Below are 20,484 nucleotides of genomic sequence, written 5' to 3'. Positions count from 1 at the left end.
GGACCACATTCCCTTTTAGAGCAGTGGCATAGTGACCAGGACAAAAATCCAGGTGCCTCTCAAAACACTAATGATAGGATAAGTGTGGTGTCTAACTCTGCACACCAGATCCCTGAGATGAGACTATAGAGGATAAGCAGTCTGGGGCTTAGGCAGCAGTCAAGATGTCAAAATCTGTGTATCAAATCCAGAGGTACTTGTCTTTCTACACTGGCTGTGTAAGAGACCTGAGCATCTCTAGATTAGAAGCTGAAAATACAGAAGTGAATGAGTATTGGTATTAAATACTTGGTATTTGCTCTTTTTTGTGGAATCAGTAAAACTGACAAAAAGGCATCCTGTATCAGTAAAAGCAATGGCTCAGAAACCTCAGAAAAGAGAATTTTTTTCTGAACTTCTTTATTTGGCTGTTTGGACTATTGTTTTGTAAATGTTTTTTGTCCACCCTGTCTTTTTATAGTAGATTAAATGTTTGATATTTGAGAGACAACTGGTCAATATATTTTTGTTGTGCTATTTTTGCCTTGCCGGATAATATCCCTTTCCCTCTTAAGTTAATATACCTGAAAATAAGTAAGTTGGTGTTATGTGTCAGATTGTGATGAAGTTTGTCCCTTGTACAGAGGAAGGGCTGGCCAGCTCTGGGCTGTGCTGTGAAAGGGGTTAAGATCCAACATCATTTGTAGGAGTTGCCTTAGTTGAAAGTATTTAACAGAACCAAAGGTATTGGCAATAATGTTGCATCTATGGTTGCTGATGTCCTTGGATTAACTGGAACCGGTGTTCCAGATTTTGTATTTAGTGTTTAAAAGTAAATTCTTCGTGACTTAGAATTGTTTTGTACTAGTTCTGATACCCAGATGTGGACTTAACTTTTTGGAAGATGGTATTTTCCGTGAATAATGTGTGAGCAGTATTTTGACTCGGTATTTGCATCTGATCAAAGGCATGAAATAGATACTGAATGGTGTAAATTCACTGGTAGCAGTTTCCTTAGGCACAAAGTTATGCCATCAAAAGGAAAGTTAAATCTGACTATGAGTATCAGAATTCTACTCAGTAAAATGCATTTTTTAAAGCCTAAGATTGTTCAAAAATGTACAGTAAATAGTAGATAAGTTTGTCTTTTATTACATACATCTATATTATTTGCAACTAAAAGGGTACCCACAAATAAGTGTTCTGTGGGACTAAGGTTATAGCTTTTGAAAACCTTATTTTTTTTTTCTCAATTGTTTCCTTCATTCAATTTAAAATTCTTCAGGAAAATAAAGACATTTGAAAAAAGATGGAAAGTGTACCAGCTGCCTTTCTTGGATTCTTTTGGCAAGGGGTTAGAGAAGAAGAAAATGTCCTCACTGATAATTGTGTACCTCTGCAGCTAATTAATTGAATGCTCTTGACATAGAGTAGGGATATGTTTTTATTTTTTTAAGCTATCAGCTGTAGTTAAGGGTGTTGTACATGAACTGACTAACACACTTCCAGTGTCAGGGAAACTTCTGAGGCTTGTCAGGATCAGTATTACTGCTGGGTTTTAATTGCCACTGAAATCATAAAGGTGATTCAAATTACCAGCCAAAGGAAATAATGTTTATACTGTCACTCTCCATCTACTATTTATTTCTTTAATCTTGAACTATCACTGACCTGTTGTTTCTTTCTCTCTAGAGAAATAAAACACAAACAAAAAAAGCAAACAAAGCATGAGGTGAAGGAACACATTATGGTGTACACCTTAAATATCTCTCTTTCTTTGCATATGTATTGCAATTTGAGAATTGTTATAGGGTAGTGTAAAGAACATCTATAGGGTTTTTTTCATCAACTATCAAAACTGTCATTTATGTATTTTAGAGTGGTTTTCCTGTGATAAATTTGAATTTTTCTTTTCCTTGTTCTAACCAAGCACTTACGTACACTGAAAGTTCCTGGCAAGCAGATATCTTCCTTGTCCTGGGAGGGAGGTGGACTGAAAATTGCACTGGCTGTTGATCATTACATATATTTTGCAAACATTCGTCCACATTACAAGGTATGTAGTAATGTGATACTTAATTGTATTAATAAGTTTCTTCTTATTCTCTTTCTGATCAGGTTGAAAAAGTAACTTGCTCTAATATACATACAATATGTGTATATATATGAAATAAGTGCTTAATTTACAATTGCACCTTGATCAACATCACTGACTTGAAGTTTTAGTGGGATATGAGGGTCTATCTTGGTGATGCAGTGACTTAGCCATTGCCTTTACAATATATTTGGAGTTTCATTTGCACGATAAGGAAGCAGAACTGTGCACAAATCTAAATTTGGTAGGAGCTGAGGATGCCATTAGGAAGGCTCCTGTGTTTTCACTGCTGTTTGGTTAACGAGGTTGGGCTGAGTCATACGATGGGGATTATTTGAGCCTTACTTTACTGTCATGTTTTTTAGTAGCGAATTATTCATTTGAGCCAGGAAAGTTGAGTAGACACCTGAACAGTAGGAATGAAAGCAACCTGATAGCTGTACTTCCTGCTTACATTTCAGTTCCCAATATATTTCTTTCAAGTGTGTATTCATCTAATTCTAAATAATGTTCTATCTTGTCTACCACCTGAGTTTTTTCTTTTTTTTTTTTAAGGAGTTAGAACTATTTCACTGAAATTAACAGTTTAACAAATAATAGCAATTACTGTCCAGTACAGAGTATTATTTACTTTTTTTTTCACAGCACAGGATGTGTTCTTTAATTATCAGTGTGTAACCACTGTAATTAAAGAGAGAGAGAGAGTAGAATGTGAGGAACATCTTGCAGCTATATTGAAATGTATTCTTCCACTTGGTTGTGAAAAACCATTGGCCAGGGAGTTGTAAACACAAATCTGCTAGGAAACAATTTCAAATAGTTTGTTGTAAGTCTTGTGGAAAAGACTTTGGAAATCTGAGCTGGAAATTAGTCTTGCAGGAAATGCTACTTAATATTTATTCTGGCAATGTGCAACAGCTGGAACACAGGCCTGTTGCTTTTTCTTAAACTCCTCAGTATCTGGGAGACCAGGTGTATTTCAAGATCTGGCACAGTTTGCAAATTACAAATACTTTGAAGCTTTAGTTTTTGAAACTACATGAGTAAGCTCATTTTTTTTTCCATTTTGCATAGTTGAAAAGGAAAGAGATGTTCAAGTTAATTTATTTCTGCAGCAAATAAAATCTTAATATGTTGGTAGTGTACTCAATTGCAATGTTAAATATTTTTATGGTGAATGATACATCTTTTCCTTCAATGAATACTTCTGTTGCATTTTGATAATATAGGTAACTCCCTTCTAGGAACTACGTCTTCTAGAAGATGACAGTCATTAAATGGGAGTGATTCAAAGCTGTGATTTCCTTAGGCTGGTATGGGGTTAATGACCTGGAGATGAAGAGTTAATATCACATTACTGACCTACTGAATAATCTATTTTCCTTCACTTTTCAATAAACCATAATAAGAGAAAGGGGATTTAAAATTTACATGACAGTAAAAACTATGAATTGAGCTGATCTTTTTTTAAACCTTTCGTAGTTTGCATGGAGTTGTAACACTAATTTAGAGTCTACAGGTCTATTCTAGAAGTTCTTCTTTTGACGCTGTAGTTTATCATCTTGGTTTCATTTCCTGAGGAGTGTGGGAACCACTTTTGCCAACAGTAATAACCTTTCTCTTCTCTCTCTCTAGTAGATGCTGATGCAGAGAATTCTATTAGTTTTTCTACAATTGCATCATCATATTTAAGTGTTTTGCTTTATGTCTCATTTATTTGACAGCTTCACCTCCTTTCTGAGATATTTTCTGATTCTGCTGGATTAGAAATTATTTTAATTATTAAATTCTGTGCTTTAAATCAGTCAAATGCAATAAAATGCATTCTTGTATGTTTCCTTTCTTTTGCATTTTTGCCTTTCTCCTACTTGTTACAGGAATTATTACATTCTTCTGGGAGGCAGGGGTTTTCTCATGGTACTAATATGGAAGGGTGGTGTGAGTTACTGCAGTGCTCCTATATAATTGCTTATTTTTGTCTGCTTTGAGAGTTGCACTGTTTTAGGTATTTATTATATTTCCTTTGGGAAATGAACTTTGGGTTTCCAAATCAGTAGACACAAACCAAACATTTTGATGGCAAAAACCATCATCAAAGTGGCTGAATACCTGCTGAACTATATAAGTATACCTATATAACTACTGAACATGGAAGAAACAAGGTAAAATGAGATCTTGTCACATTTTGAGGTTGATCCTTCAGTTCCGAAGTTATGCTGTGATAGAAAACCTTCTTTTGCCAGTTTTATGTTATTCCAACATGTTATGTGAGCTGTGTTCTCATAATAAATCAGTTTGTCACTTTACAGGTAAGAAATATCGAATACTAATTGTGTAAAGGAAATAAACTCTTTCTTTCATGGCTGGAACAATTCATTATTGAATTCTTGTCATTTCTGATTGGTTTTATCAACATTGTCTTTCTTGGCAGTGGGGTTACTGTTCCAATACTGTTGTTTATGCCTATACCCGAGCGGATCGCCCAGAGTGCTGTGTAGTCTTTTGGGACACAAAAAACAATGAGAAATATGTGAAATATGTCAAGAGCCTCATTTCCATAACAACTTATGGGGACTTCTGTGTTTTAGCAACGAAAGCAGATGAAAATCAGCCTCAGGTAAAATCTTTCTTATTTTTCACTTGAAATGCTCTGTTCCACATGTCAGTTCATTACAGCCAGAATAAGATGAAATGTAAAAGTCTGAATCTGCCTTAGAGTTGTATCAGTTGTTATTTGACAGGATGGCATGAATGGGCTCAGTGTTTAAAACCAGAATCCCAACAAACAATAAAGTAGCTGATTAACTGCATCTACAGATCAACACCTTGTAGCCATCAGTTATCTAATAAAAACTGCAGCCTTCCAGATTAATGTTTCTTTAGAAGTATTTGGAACAGTTCTCCAGAGACAAGGTAAAAGCATCAGAATGCTAATGAATATTTCATCAGTCAGAGATGGACAAAAAGGGGCAATTTTTCAGGTGATATAAATTATATTTTACTGCAAACTGCTTTGTTTATTCATTTATTTTATATATAATCACAATTGATAAATGTATCCTTTGGTCAATCAGTGTTTGGTTAGTGTGATACTATTACATGATTTTTCTTTTGTAATCACTTCAGAATTATTTTCTGTATCACTTATATATTGCTTACAAAGGAGGAGCATGAGACAGAGTCATTTGGTGCCATGGTAAAAAACCCCAAACATGCTTTAGTGCTGCTTTGCTTCATTGTGCTATAAATGGCATACCGTCATATGGACTGAAAACATAGGCCATAAACATTTGGTGAAGCTGAATGAAATAAAGTATTTTTTTTCTGAATTTTAAAGGAGGAAACAAACAGTAGAGAGACTTAATGTGACTATTGAGCATAAATGAGAGATTTAATTTTAGCATCTGAAAATTACAGATAGTAAGGACCTTTCTTTTGTTTTGAAATGACTCCAGTGTAATTATTAACACTGTGAGATGCCAAGTTTTAGGAAATGAAGTGCATAGGCTGATGGGTAGCAGTTCATTAGAGTTGTCTGAAAAAACTGATTTGGTTTACAAGATATTTTGGTCATTAGAATTGTGATTTCAAAAGGGCAGAATTTACAGCAATATATAATGGGAGAAAAAAAGACTTAATTTTGGCAGGATCTGTTCAAAGATATTGCAAGTAGATGTGTCAGTAAGTTAAGAAGAACTTTATGTTGATATCCATAACAAGGCTGGATAAATCAGACAATGGAGACTCCCCGCCCTGGCACCACCCTGTGTGGGTCATGCAGCCTGTCTTGGATACTGTTACTCCATTACTCCTTAGCAGGCTCTGATCTGCTGACTTGGAGTCTTAGAAATGACTAGAAAGAGCATAAAAGAAATTTATTGTAGACTGAATGTGGGGATAATTTACCAGAGAAGAATTAATGCAAACATGATGGAAATAAAAAACAGAGAGCTAAAAAAGCTATGTGTGTGTTCCTACAAAGGCAGAAGCACAACTTCTTTTTTTTTTTTTTTTTGAAAATAGAAATTTGAGAATGCTGGCAGAAAATTTAACTCATGAACAAAGAAATAAAAATACTATTTTGTACTTACTGGTGGCCAAACCAGAAAAAAAAAAAAAAGAAAAGAAATCCATGTTTGGCTCCTTTTCATTGAAAGAATGAAGTACATATGGTAGATGAAAAGCTAAATTGAGCTGCTCTCATGTGATGAATAAGATGTCAGTCTATCAGTTTAAAAGGGTAGCTGTACAGTTACTGTAGTCTGCTATCACAATTACATGGATTGTTCAGGAGGTGAAAGAGCCATGAAAAACTAATTATCTTTCATTTCCTGGAGAGTCAGGGTAACAGCTCTTGGGTAATTCATATTTTGGTAGCCCTGTATATTTTATTTATTTTATTTTAAGTTTAAAGACTTGACGGTAAAAGTTGCTCCTTAATTTCCACTCTTCTCATTCAAGGTATTTCCCTATTCAATAATCATTAAGATATTTAATCTTTGATTTAGAGCTGGAGAAATAAATACATAAACTACAACAACGAAGCATTGGTGTCTAGTGAATTGTTACGTATTTTCATCTTACTGAGTTTAATAGCACAGTCGCTGAGGTAGCTGTGCTATTAAAGACTTCCTGACTGAGATTACAAGAAGGGTGAATCTTAAAAAAAACCCCTCATCACTTCTGTAGTACCTGTGATACTGCAGGGCAGAGGGAGAGCCTTACTGACAATTCTCCTCACACTGTTACCCTCTTGGAGGTTCAAGGAGATAGAGATCTGCAAAGGCTAGAACAAAGATCCTAACTGCTGGGAGGTGATTAGATTATCTTTTGCATGAGCGGCTGGTGAGAGTAAAGTCCCTGAGTCAGTGGTGTATCATGCCTGAAAATACTCACAGTGCCTCCCACAGCAGCAGGGGAGATGCTGCCTGTCTTGTTCATGTGCTGTCTGTGGACATGCTGGTGGTACATCCTACTTGTTGGATTTTGTCTAGTAGATTTGCTCCCATGCATAAAACAGCTGGTTACTTGCCTGTTTTGTGCTTGTTCTTAATTTATAGTACTAACTGGCAAATAGCTCATTACTTTCATGCTTATGCTGCTTTATATTTGCTGCAGTCGTGGTCTCTGTGTTTTCTGTTGCTGATGAACGTTAGAATGTATGAGATGCACCTTCACAGAAAACCATGAACAGCTTACTGATCTACAGAAAGTGTGGTAGTAATGACACTTGTTTTCATTTCCATACAGTATGTGCTGGTTCTCTGCAATTCTATTGGCACGCCTTTGGACCCAAAATACGTTGATATTGGTAAGCAACTTGCAATAGTCTTATTCTGTAATTTGCCTTGGAATTGACCCATTAGTTATCTGTTAATAAAAATAATGGCTTATCAAACCAGTAACATTCCTTGTCAAATTGGCTAAACTTAAACTGATTTTTCCAGTTAATGCAAACTGTGGATAATAGAATTTTTAAAAATTGCTGCTTTTCTTTCTTTTTTTTTTTTTAATTGATGTCTTTTGGCAATTCAGGTTTTCATTCACAACAGTAGTAATTCAACTTCTTTTTAAGAAAATGTACTTTGAAAAGAGTCCAGTTGTATCAGAGGAAGTTAATAAATTTGATTTGGACTTTAATTTAAAAATCACTTTTTGCTGCTTCCCAAGTAACTTAAGCATCAATTTCTTGTGTTTCAGTGTTGATAATATCTTTTCCTTATCTTCCTTAGAATTGTTTTAACTAAGTAGTTTCAGCTTATAAATTAATTTTAAAAAAAATCAGTGTATTATAACACAAGCATGAAAACACCCCTGCCAGCTCGTGCAGCCTCCTGTATCCACTGGAGCAGTGAATCCGAGAGGATTGCAGAGTCTACAGGATTGCAAGGTGTCTGCAATGGGCATCATTCATTTGTCTGCTCACCCCAAAATCCTAACTAGTGCTGAATTCCAGGCTTTCCCTACCGCTTGTTTGCTACAGGTGTGGTACAGAACATTGCCAAGTAATTGCAAGCCACTGCTTTCTGTGATTTTTTTTGCTTGAGAATAACAATCATTGATTATTTTCCCTTTAAACGGATGAGGGAATTCTAGGCAGACTGACAAATTAATCAGTTTTTTGACAAATGAATCCACTTTTATTTTTTCTGGTTTTTGCTTTATTTTTGGTTTGTTACCAAAGTAGATCTGAATTTGGATTCAGAGTAGACACTGTGAACCCCGTTTGCAGTTTTCTTTTCGAACCTTGAGTCTTTAATTAACTATGTTTTGTTGAAAGGCTAAATAGCTTATTTAAATTTATAAAAATATTTATTTGCTTTTGAATGAGAGGGAAGACTCTATTATGACAAGAAACCTGATGAATATTTTTTGATGTAAATTGCCTTCTAGAGCCATTGTTTCAGTTTCTCTGCAAAAAGAAACTTTTCTGGCTAAATTAGTCTCAGTAGAGAAGTTAGTGTTAAGCCATAGTGCTCATACTTCATGTTAATATTAAACAACAAACAGCCATTCTCTTTGATAAAATTGATGGGTAAAGTGTGTAGCAAAGTTTTGGTGAGATAGAAATGATGAGGAAAGTAAGGTGAAGAACTATTGAACAAGGAAGTAACAACAATTCACAGAATATTATAGGTGGGAAAAAATCAACCAAAGACTAGAAATAATTGAGATTCATAAATGATTATTTTCCTCTACCAGTGCTTCTAAATGGTTTTATTCTTTATTATATATTAACTAAGTTCTTAGTATGATTTTCTAATGTTCAGTTTTTCAGTGACACCAGGAGGAAATCAGCTGTGAGGCATACATATATTTTGAAATTCATGCCTTATATTGTAGATTGTAATTAAAATGAAGAGTATGCTCTGATGAATGAGTTTGAGTACTTTGTCCTGTGGAAAGTTTATGAAATATTGTGGTAGTTTTGGTCTTGCAATTTCTCTTTCTGTCCCTTTGATGCCCTCCTGCCACCTTTTGCAATAGGAGGGCCATATCAGAATCTTAAGGAATAACATGTCCAGGAGGTTCAATACCGAAAATTTTACCAAGACTGGAAGAAAAAACATCAACAAAACAACCAAACAATGCCCCCCTGCCAAAAAACAACAACCCAAACCAAAAAAAACTAACCCCAAAACAGAATCCCATGAAGTTAGATGATGCAATGGGTGATAGCGGTGTGAGTTGTGCCTGTTCTGTCCCTGTCCCGTCTCTGCTGATCAGATGTCTACACTCTACATGCCCACTGGTTTCCTGGACTTACTTGGCAGGTGGGATTGGGGTGGTGGGAGGAGGGTTCAGGGACTTAGAAGGAGTAGTTCTTCTCATTTCTGCAGCTGACATCTAAAATTAGTTGAGTGAATCATTCATGAAGGGGGTCGTTTTGCTCTCCATTTGGTATGAAGAAGCCCAGGGCAGCCAGCTCATCTCTGTCAGAGATGTCTAAAATTAGGTGAGATGAATCCCACTCACTGTTAAAATTAGCTTTGCCTGTACACCTCTAACTCTGCATTTAAACTCTTTGCTTTGCGTTTTTGTAGTGTTCTGTTTATGTGAACTTTCTGAATCTGTGAGAATTTTATTTACATTATAAACAAGGTTTCTTTATGATTTTGCCAGTATGACCCATCTCCTACAGCTGCCTGTACACAAGAAAAGAATCTTTTGCAGTTACTGGGAACACTTAAAAAGAAGGGCTATTTAATTGAAAAATGCTGTTGTTATTCCAACTGTACTTGAATTGTGCTGAAGAGATGAAACAATTTCTTCCTTTAGCATAATGAAGCTTTCTGCAGTCTGCTGCTATTCTCTCCAGTACTGGAGGACCAGTTTTGTGTATAGATTTGCAATGGTCTTCCCAAAGGGAGTTCACTTGTGAAAATGCTGGGCATTATAGCTTTCAGCCTCATAGATGGACAAATACCTGAGGTTAGGAATATTTACATTTTTGAGTCCTGAAAAATTTCTGTAGCCTCAGTAGTTAAAACATTACAAGCTAGTCTTTCATTGCTGTATGGTAAACACAGCCAAAGATTCAGCCCTTTTTTTTTTTTAATATATGCATCCTGTAAAACTTTAAAATTTGCTCTCCCAAGTTGCAGAAGGGATTGATGGTACAAGTAAAAAGTAAATGCCTATGAATGCAACTCTTTTGGTACACATTGTGCTGATTTCATCATAGTTACTTTACTCTTTTTGTAACATTTGAAAATGCAACTTTATAGAACAACTAGAAATATTTACAGCATAAGGTCAATTGGTGTGAGAGGTTGACAACTGAACACAGTCAAGGTCCTATTGTACAATATATCATGCTGTTTATCGCAGTTGGAGCTTCTTGGCAGTAGGAACTGTAATTGTTCCAGTTTGACAGCATGCTGAACTTAAGCAGCTGTCTGGCCTTGCAGAAGTCAATAGAGAGAGAAGACCTTGTAAAACCTTAAGGGCAGAAGATCTTTCTGAACGTTCTTCTAAGATTCCAGTTGATACATGATTTCTAACAAAATCATTGTCCTTTTGTTCTGTTTATAAATGAGGAAAATCAGCATTAAACCAATAGTTTAAGAAATAAGCAGTTAAAAAGTAAAACTAACTTATCTCATACTCAAGATAATTGGATGGGTATTACTGACTTATGAAAAATGATATTATTTATGAAAAATGCTATTATCTATTTGTAAAATTCTTTTTTCCCCTCTTCTTTCTACTAATACAAATTTTCAGGTTATTTTCTTTAAGTAAACTAATAAATTGTTGAATAAAGTTCTGTCCATAAAAAGTTAGTTTTTGTTTTGAACTCTTGTACTTGTTTCAGACTTCTAAGTACCATCTTTCAGAGTAGCTTAAATACGCTTGGGTTGTTACATTATTTAATTTCCATAAATGCTGGTGAAAAATGACTTCTTATGTTGTAGAACATCCTCAACACACCACTTGGTATGTGTGTGCTCCTGCCTTTTCTTGAGTGTGTGCTCTTCACTACCATGAGTCTAAACTATATTTTTTGATTGGCTGTAATTACTGCAAATTGAACAGGCACTGTCTGTGGTTTCTAGCAGACTGCCCCTTGTTGGAACAAGAATCACCTGGAGCTCTACCGAACATAAAGGGTTTGCCCCTCCTTGAGATTTGGGTACCTTGCAGGCCTCTTGGGCAAAGCCTCTTGGACTTTGTCCTGGTTGGAGATGGGTAGTAAAGAAAAAAGACTGCTCATGTAGGCATGCTAAGTAGCTGACAGAGCATTTAAATAATGCATTTGAGAATGTGTGTTAAGACACAATTTGTCTGAATTGTCAATTTATAATATTTTGTAATACTGTTTCAACAAAGTGTTATTAATCTCCTAATGACAAAGTAATTGTGACGTTATGCAATGTTTGATTCGCCCTCAGGAGATGTAAATCTTATGTTGTTGGGCTCTAAGCCAGTAGCTCAAGTAAGGTTCAAAAAAAAAGAAGTGCTTATTTCCTTTATTCTGTTGAATTTTTAATTATGTCATTAGCTTTCTAATGCTTGTCTGTGTTAATGGTGGCAACAAAGGATTAATCAGTCATTATCTGATGAAGGGCCATCACTTCAGCTTTCTTTAGACATTGATGGGTGGTTACACTTTCAGCTGTTCCTCATACTGCTTTTTATTTTGTCCAAAGGCATTTTGCTTCCCCTGCTTCCTGTGCCTTGTGTTTGAAGCCCTTCACAATAGCTTGTGTTTGCTAGCCCATAAATTACTTTTTTCTTCATTGTCTAACATTATTGCATTCCATCCTACTCTGGTACAAAAATTAACCAACACAGTGTCTTCTGTACTCGTTTTAGAGGCTCATAGGCTTTCTGTCAAAGTCCTTTGATGAAAAACTAAATATAAACTACAGAAGGTTAAATATCTTGTTATGTAATATCTTTTTAATGGAAACACAACAGATGGTATCTGCTAAGAAAAGGTCACTCAGGCTGGATTATATCATCTTCTTACATGTGCTTAGGAGCGCCGACATAGTGAAGTGTTGAGTTATCTTTCAAGTGTGTGTTAGCACCCAGTGAAATTAATACAACAGCCTGACCAACATACAGGTGGATTAAAGGCAGAGCTGGAGTCATGCCCACTGGTCTTGCCTCCCTCCTGGATGCCTTAACAGGGATGACTGAACTACATCTGAAAAGCACTTGAATTGCTGTTACTTAGTTGATCCTTTTAATGTAAATTGTAATGGATTTTGAAATTTATGTTCCGTAAACTGTAGTTGTTCATGAGTTGTCCCATATGTCCCAACATGTTCAGTTGTCCCTGCTGTTGCCTGACACTTTCTTCCATTTGTGAGCCAACACTTGTACAGATATTTGAATCAAGCTCTAAAATTAGGTAGATTTATTGATTAGACTAAGTTCCTTCCAGTTTCGCAGGAACAGCCTGTAACAGACTTGTATGAAAATAGCAGTTTGGTATTGTGTCTGTCAGATTGCTTCCTTTCCATCAGATTTAGGTGGGATTACTTGTCTTTCTTGTTTGTGTATCCTATCTCATAGACTAGAAAGTGCCTCAGCCTTTTCATGTGGTGAAGTAATGTAGTCATGCATTGTTTGATTTCTGCCTATATTTTTACAAGAAGACTAGACCCTGAAGCAGGTGTTTTCTAACAGCTTTGATGTGAGATGGAGTGTGTGTGGATGAAATGCAGACATTGTAGAAGGTTATTTGAGATTTCTGGGTATATAGGAAAGAAAGTTTCTTTGCTTCAGGGAGGAGGCTTTACGAAAGAATAGTGAAGAAAAATGAGGTGAGAAGAGAAGGGAGGGCCAGAAAGAATTTAAAGGGCAGTTGTTTCACATGTTGGAGTTGTTTTGATGGAGATGGTTTGTTTGAGTCCTTTTCAGTATTTGGTCAGCACCTGAAAAGTAAAGCACCTGTTTAAATGTTTTCCCCATATATTGTCAATGTCTGAAAATTAAATATTAAGACATTAATACTGAAATTGGGCATCTGCAAAATCAGCAGGAAGAACTCAACAGTCTAAGAAGTTTACATGTTGAGCATGGAAAGCTGCTGTGCAGTGAAAATGCTGAGCAGAGGAATGTCCAAATCTCTTGCCTCCTTCAGACTTTAGGTGCTTGCATTTCTGTCTGCTTAACAGTCAGAGCATAGGGTCTGTGCAGGGCACTGATGCTCAGGTGGAGCAGCACCTGCTGGTAAATCAATGCTGCTGTATAAGATAGTATTTCCCTATACTAAAGGAAACTTAAGTAGCTAAACCAGCTGCCTAGAAAGGGATTCTAGATTTTCCTCAGCCTGAAGGGATTGAAATGAGCATATTGTCTTTCCTAGGAAATGACAAATTCCATTCTTTCGTTCTCTGCCCAGCAACAACCCAAACTTGGAGTGGCTGGGACATCCTTCCCTCATGTTGACTTTATGCTATTATGCAGTCAAGAAGGAAAATCTTTTAGGAGCAGAGCATAGGCCAGTGTGGAAGGCTCTGAGGTGAGAAGGTGGAATGGAATACTTTCAGTTGGAAGGGACTGACAAGGATCAGCCAGTCCAGGATCTCTCCAGGGCTAACTAAAAGCATGTTGCTAAAGGCATTGTCCAAATGCCTCTCAAACACTGATAGGCTTGGGGCACTGATCACCTCTCCAGGAAGCTGTTCCAGTGTGAGACTACCCCCTCTGTAAAGAAATGTTTCATAGTGTCAGTCCAGACTTGGATTTGAGTTTCTTTTTCCCACAGATTTTTCTGTTTATTATTTCTTGTTCAATGACTGACCAATATAAAAAGCTAAAGCAGTTCTAGAAAAAATACCATGTGTCCTACTGTTATGCAATTGTTGAAGTTATACAGGCAATTCTGTAAAAGCATCAATTCCCACATAGAGATGCTGCTCTTCCAGACGTGGCTTTGCATGGATCTGATCCTGATGATTGTGTCTGTGTGCTATGCCCTGCAATTTCACATTTGGCTTAAATCCAGTCATTGCTGAGCCTGCTGTTGCAAAGAAGGGAGGTCTCTGCCCTCCATGCTGGCTGCTCATTCCTGCCTGCTCCAGTGTTTGTGATTTTCTCTTTAATCCAACTTAATGTAATCTTTTATTTATTTAATTTTGAGGTCAGTTAAATGAATGAACTGATCCAACTTATTCTGTTGTCCAGCTGCTGCTAGAGCTGATATGAAAGAAGTGGCAGGAAAATGTGTCAGGAATTGGTGTGTATGTGCTTTTTGGCAGTAACAATCACTTTAGGCTTAGGCATGTTCATAAAATGCCTAATTGATTGTATTCCCCTGGATAAAGCATGAATGCTTTGCCATCTTGTCTCTGGATCACAACTGACCTTATGTGAACAACTTTTTTTTTTTTTTTTTTTTTTTTTTTCCCCCAGACTCAGGTATTTCAAGGTGTGCACAAATGAGTAAGTTTAGGCTCCATGGAAACTGTAAGTCAAAGGGGGAGCCACCTTGTGAGTGTGAGGAATGCCCATGGCTTCAGATGTTGGCATGGCAATGTGGTTTAACATTGTCTTGGACCACAAGTACTCAAATGTTGACTAAGCTGAGTCCAAATATGATGCTTAGTGCAAAAATATTGTTATTTGAGCAAACCTTATTCCCTCACAGATTAAGAGATTCTCATATTTCATTTTTAAAGGATAAAAGCATTGGTTGTTATGGCACATAACAAGCTGGAAGTTAATAAAAACCAGAGCAAATACATAGAATTTATTAATATTTTTGGTGAAGCAGGAGACTGTATCCTTCAGTTTGGATGTGATTAATCATTGAAAAGAATGTGTTACAAGTGCATGAAATACACTGAATTGCATATAATGTAAACAACTGTGCTGCTCACGTTAAGCATCATCACTAAGCCTTCTTGTCCAGTACTGACATTTTTACTAAAAAGTATTCTGCAGCCATTGGATAGCTTATATAATCCTCTTGGTTTCAAAGAAATGAAATCTGTTCAACCAATCTTCCCCCATCTGTCTCTTGTAGCACTGTTCTTCCATGTGGCAGGCTTATAGCTCCCTCCAGAGTTCTGTTCTGTGCTGAAATACAGAGGGGGGAAAAAAGAAGAGATTCACTGTAAAATAATTGTATTTTCTGCTCACATCATGTTATCTGCATGACTCAGTGTTCCACTACCAGGCTGGTTTGCACAGCAATTCTTTTGAATTCATCTTGGGGTTTTTTTTGTATCACCATGATTTACTTGTAGAACTTAAAGACATTGGCTGATTTGCATACTAGGTTTCTTTATTCCTCTATGCCTTCACTTTTGTGGTTGCTTTTTTTTTTTTTTTTTTTAACTGAGCATGGACAGCAGGAATGAGATACTCAATTTGTGCACATATTCTAAGTGGGATAAGGGCTGAAGTGAAGAAAATATCCTGCATTTCTACAGTGTGATTTTTTGGTATAAGAAAGTAAAATTAAGTGTACAGTCTGCTAAATATTTAATTTGTTGCCATTCAGATAAATAATTTGGCCCAACTATTAACTAAGTACAAACAGCATTTGTAGGTCTTGGCTAACTTAAAATTTATGAATTATTTTTAAGAAAAAGACTCTCTTCTAGATTGTCAACTTTTGAATAGCCTTGAATACATCAGATATGGAAGTATTAAATAGATCTTGTTAAGGAGATTCGAGATGCTCCTGACCTGGTCATTAACCCGGAAGTTTGCCTATATGTATTTGATATTTTCTGCATCAGCACATGAAGATTTCCTGAAATAACAGGGAGTAAAATGTTAATGGTAAAATCAGAACTTGTAAAGAATTTCTGTGTTCTTCTGGACAAGGCCAGAAGGCCCCTGTGAAATTTAACAGCTAATGAAAACTGCTATTATATTGTGTGTGGGTGGATTTTTTGGTTGTTGTTTTTTTGCTTTTAATGTATGTTTTCATCCATCTTGGAAAAAATGTACGAATCAGCATCTACTCCAATGCTTGCTGCTCTAATTTTGTAACTCTTTGGGTTTTGTAACAGAGCCATTGTTTGTCACAATGACCAAAACGCACGTGATCGCGGCTTCCAAAGAAGCGTTTTACATCTGGCAGTATCGGGTGGCCAAGAAGCTCACAGCCATGGAAATCAATCAGTTGGCACGGACCAGGAAAGAAGGCAGGGAAAGGTTTGTCTTCAGTCTTTGTCATTTTTCTTCTCTACTTTGGTGTCATTGATAAGGTGGATTCTGCCATGTCTAAAATGCAAAGCCTTGTCTTCTCATTTTTCTAATCACGTTTGTTGACTTGTAGGCCTGTAAGATGAAATACTAGTTTTGTATAACAACCATGTGTTTGTTATCCAGACCCCTCAGACATTTTTGGATTAGTTCCTGTTCAGTGTCTCCATTTGCTTGAGGCATGTTTTCCTTACGGAGCTGTGTGTCTTGATGCCTTTTTAGCCCTCTCCTGTTTCTCCTCCATGCTCTTAGATTCCAGGCAGCTCTATTCCCTCTGATAACTGCTTCTCGTCTGTCATTGCCTGTAAGAATATAGTCTGTCCAGCTGGCTCTTCTCTAATACACTTGTGTCTGCTTGTGGCTTTGATGACTAATCCTGTATGGACTTTTATCCTCTCAAACTAAACAAGCCAAAGTCAACATTGTTTTGCTTCCAAAATATTTCCTTCCCAGGTGCTCATTTGTGGCATTAACTTTTCTGTCACCTCCACAAAACTTGCAACTTTGTTATGGTTTTCTTTTTAGTTATTTTGTGTGTTCTTCCATATCATCTCTAAGCTATACCATCTTTCTGTAAATCTACCATCTCTTGTCACCATATATCCCTAATAATGAGTAACTATTTGTACATGGTGTAATAACTTACATTGTTGTAGGACCTGGATGTCCTAGCCTTGGACAAGATTATAAATTGATACAAATATTGAAAAATGTAAATAGTTGGAATTTAGCATTAATGATGATTTTAGCATTCTAAAATCTTTCCTAATGCTACTTTTTAAGACAAAAGAGAAGTTATAAGTGTTGAATAATACAGTAATACATAAGGTTTTGTGATTGTGAAAGTGAAGTTCTTCATAATTATGGAGAAGAGCCTGAAGAAATATGGAAGTGCATGTTTGAAAAGGACAACAGTGATGGATGGTTTTCAGCAGGACACTTAACTGTAACAGCAGGAACTTACTGTTACAGGATGAAAATCTACACATCATAGGGGAACAGACCATCAGGGGCTATCTTTATGTCAATACAAAGCAGGTTTATCAAAGGGGATGCTTTCGAACATAAGAACAGGCATAGCTTTTATTTTCTTCTCCAATTCCAATGGTTTCTTCTCCAAGGATCAAACATACTGATACATTTCTCTGGACTCACTTTTTCTTCTAACTTTTCTTCTCTACAGGATCTATCATATTGATGACACCTCGTCAGGGTCTGGAGATGGACGCCTTGATTACAGCAGAGCTTTTGAAGTGAGTGATGTTTTGAACTAGTTTATTGTGGTGTCACTGGTAGCTTGAAAGAGCAGTAATTAGTGTTTAATTTATTTATTTTATAGATTTTCATTAGTAGAAGTAGTTGTACTTAAAATTTCTTTTACTTCTGCCTTTTATACATAAGTGTTATGTTTCTTCCCTCTGGTTGGTGCTGGTACCGTGTCATTATGTATTACTGGAAATATACAGCAAACTATAGGGAACATGGAAACAGTATATTCTGGGTGTATACAGTATGTAGCCACCTGCTGCCTTCCTGGTCTGAAGCAGCTCCCCTTACTTCAACAAAATATAACTTTGTTGAAACTCCATAACCTTTGTGATCTTTTCTAGTATTTTTGGCCATTTTCACTTCATGTGTGTATGCAAGTGCTGGCTGTCCTTACTAATACACTAATAAATCAATTAACAGACCTCCCAAGTCAGGGGTTGTTGCTTTCTTGTGTTTTCTGTTAAATATCTGTTACAATTTGGGTTTCTTGTTTTTCTAGAGGAAGGGGCAGGACAAGAAAGGAAGCTGTTAATATTATTGTCATGATTCCAATAGGAAGGGCTACTGATACCATAAACTATCCACAGGCTGTATGCTGACAAGGTTTGATAGCCCCTTTTCATGTGGCTACTTGGCAACACTCTTGTTTATTTAAGTAACCTTCCTTCTTTAGCAGGACATTCTTACCTTTGCAGTAGAACTGATACTGATATCACTTGTTTACTTTCAGGGAACAAGAGATCCAATTTGTGCAATAACAGCATCCGATAAGATACTGCTTGTGGTAAGCTACATGATTAACTACACGATTAACAGCTCCTAATTGCCACTTGTGCTTGTAGGCCTAAGATTCTTCTCTATATTCATAAGCAGTCATAGTTTCAAAGCATTTCTGAATTTAGAATTTACACAGACAAAATCTCTTTCTGAACTTCCTCAAAGATAACTTTAACAGTTTCTTCTGTTAACCTGGATTCTTTCTTTAGGAGGGCTAATTCACTAAGTACTTACAATTTAATTACAGACTATTTGCCTGAGTTAATACTTACACATAGGATTTTATAAAGTCTAGGTCAGGACTTAATTCTGTAATCTGAGTCCTGAGAGGTCTCTTTGAGACAGTATGTTCTGGACACAAAGATTTACAAAGTTTGTCTGATTACATATTAATGGTATAATGCATGGTACTGTTCTATATACAGATGAATACAATTATGAATTATACAGATGAGGTACTGAATCATGCCAAAGAGCTGCTGCATTTTTTTTGTTCCAAGCTGGAAAGTGATCTCATTAGATGAACAAATTCTCTGGGCTTTAAAGCAAACTAACTGAACAGAGCAAAGAGAAAAGAAACAGTGCTTCTTCCTGTTATCCACCTTCCAGGAAAGATCCTCATGTTTTCTCATGTTCTGATTCCAGTGTGTATTCTTGTTTGGTTTTTTTTTGTTATATCCTTTGACTGGATTTTACAAAATCAGAGGGTCATGAGAGAAAGCATGAACAAAAGAAGTGTGATGGTTAATAGGTGACTATGGGATTGTTGCTGCCTGAAGAATAAGAAAATGAACTTCTGACAATAATTAATCTGTGACTTTTATTAAAAGAAAAGGAATGAGAGGAAATGCCTTTGAGACCAGCCCTGGATAAATGTGCTGAAGCTGAATGCATATGATAGTGGTTCAATTTTCTAACACTTCTGAGCTAATCTGCTTTCTAGTCTATAGGGTATACATATGTGAAAAAGTCAAAAATGGTGATTTATGTTGACAATCTTAGAGACGGCTTTGGGGAAAGAAAAAAGAAAAAGAAGGAATAAAGTTTTCTTTCCTTTGAAATTTAAGGTTGACTCATTTCCAACACAAGAGTGGATCAGGAGGCAACCAAGCTGGATATATAGTTCATTTTACAGAAACACCATGAGAAAAAAGTGGCAGTGATCATTTCAGTTCAGAGATGTCACTCCTTTCAGCCTGATGGCCTGATGATATCTTGGGTGTTTCATTCAGCAAAATAAAGATAAACCACACTGGTACTTAAATTTGTTTCCTGTTACTTAGGCCTGTGAATAACCATTGTATTTTATATCATTTCCTTTTAAATCTAGCTCTGGTCTTGCAGTAACTGATGAGACTTGTTGGTATGCAGACAGCTCCACGTGAGCAGAGCTGTCTTGCTTTTAGACCTGGGCTGGTGCTGCCATATGGAACTCTTTGAGGGGATTTACCAGTGCAGGACAAGGATCTTTTCTCACCTCTCCTTTTTTATTATGTAGACCATGTCTGGAGGTTCATGGCTTCTAAAATTCTGTTGGCTAGATATGGACTGTAGCTGTTTGGTTTAACATCCCTGATTTAATCAGATCTGTCAGTTGTAGCGTCTTAGAGTATCTTGTTTAAATACCAGAATTCAGAACTTTTAGGGTGATGATTCCCTCTTTTCACTCATGCCCTGTCACTTATCCCAAAGCTCCTTTGTCTAAAACAGCATATAAATAAGACCATTTTAGAGGGTTTACTGATGGACAAATTCTCTCACTAAGGCAGCGTTGCTTTCCTCTAGGGAAGAGAATCTGGCACTATTCAGAGGTACAGCCTCCCTACTGTGGCTTTGGTGCAGAGCTATACCCTGGACTGTCGTGCCTATCAGCTGTCTTTGAACTGCAACTCCAGGTAAGTTACAGATCTGCTTCTAACACAGATATCCAGTTTCAAAATGAAGCACTAAAATCTGTGAAAATATTAATTCTGTGAAATTTATAATTCTATAATAATTTTGTACTAATTTTAATTTAGTATAAGCCATTTAATAATTTTAATTATTAATGGTTAACCATTAATTAACTATTTATTAATTACTAATTATTTCCATCTAGATAGTCATTGCTCTGAGAGACTGTTAGTAGAGGTCTCCTATGCTTTACACCCTGTGTACATGAAAATGTACACCTTTGTTTTATTAGA

General features: G+C 36.4%; 1 protein-coding gene across 2 annotated transcripts in view; it reads left to right on the top strand.

Moving 5' to 3' along the window:
* WDR35 (WD repeat domain 35) overlaps positions 1-20,484 on the top strand; it is a 41,947-nt gene that overhangs the window by 6,919 nt on the left and 14,544 nt on the right. The window contains exons 9-16 of one of the 2 annotated variants that reach the window (XM_040059690.2): positions 1,910-2,035; positions 4,506-4,691; positions 5,238-5,270; positions 7,325-7,385; positions 16,057-16,201; positions 17,436-17,505; positions 18,252-18,305; positions 20,084-20,193. In XM_040059690.2, coding sequence (XP_039915624.1) covers positions 1,910-2,035; positions 4,506-4,691; positions 5,238-5,270; positions 7,325-7,385; positions 16,057-16,201; positions 17,436-17,505; positions 18,252-18,305; positions 20,084-20,193 — 785 coding nt within the window. The remainder of the gene's footprint in view (positions 1-1,909; positions 2,036-4,505; positions 4,692-5,237; positions 5,271-7,324; positions 7,386-16,056; positions 16,202-17,435; positions 17,506-18,251; positions 18,306-20,083; positions 20,194-20,484) is intronic. The other variant, XM_040059691.2, reaches the window with a different exon arrangement.

The sequence above is a fragment of the Hirundo rustica genome, chromosome 3 (assembly GCF_015227805.2).
Source record: "Hirundo rustica isolate bHirRus1 chromosome 3, bHirRus1.pri.v3, whole genome shotgun sequence".
NCBI lineage: Eukaryota > Metazoa > Chordata > Aves > Passeriformes > Hirundinidae > Hirundo > Hirundo rustica.
This window is presented reverse-complemented; position numbering and strand designations above follow the sequence as displayed.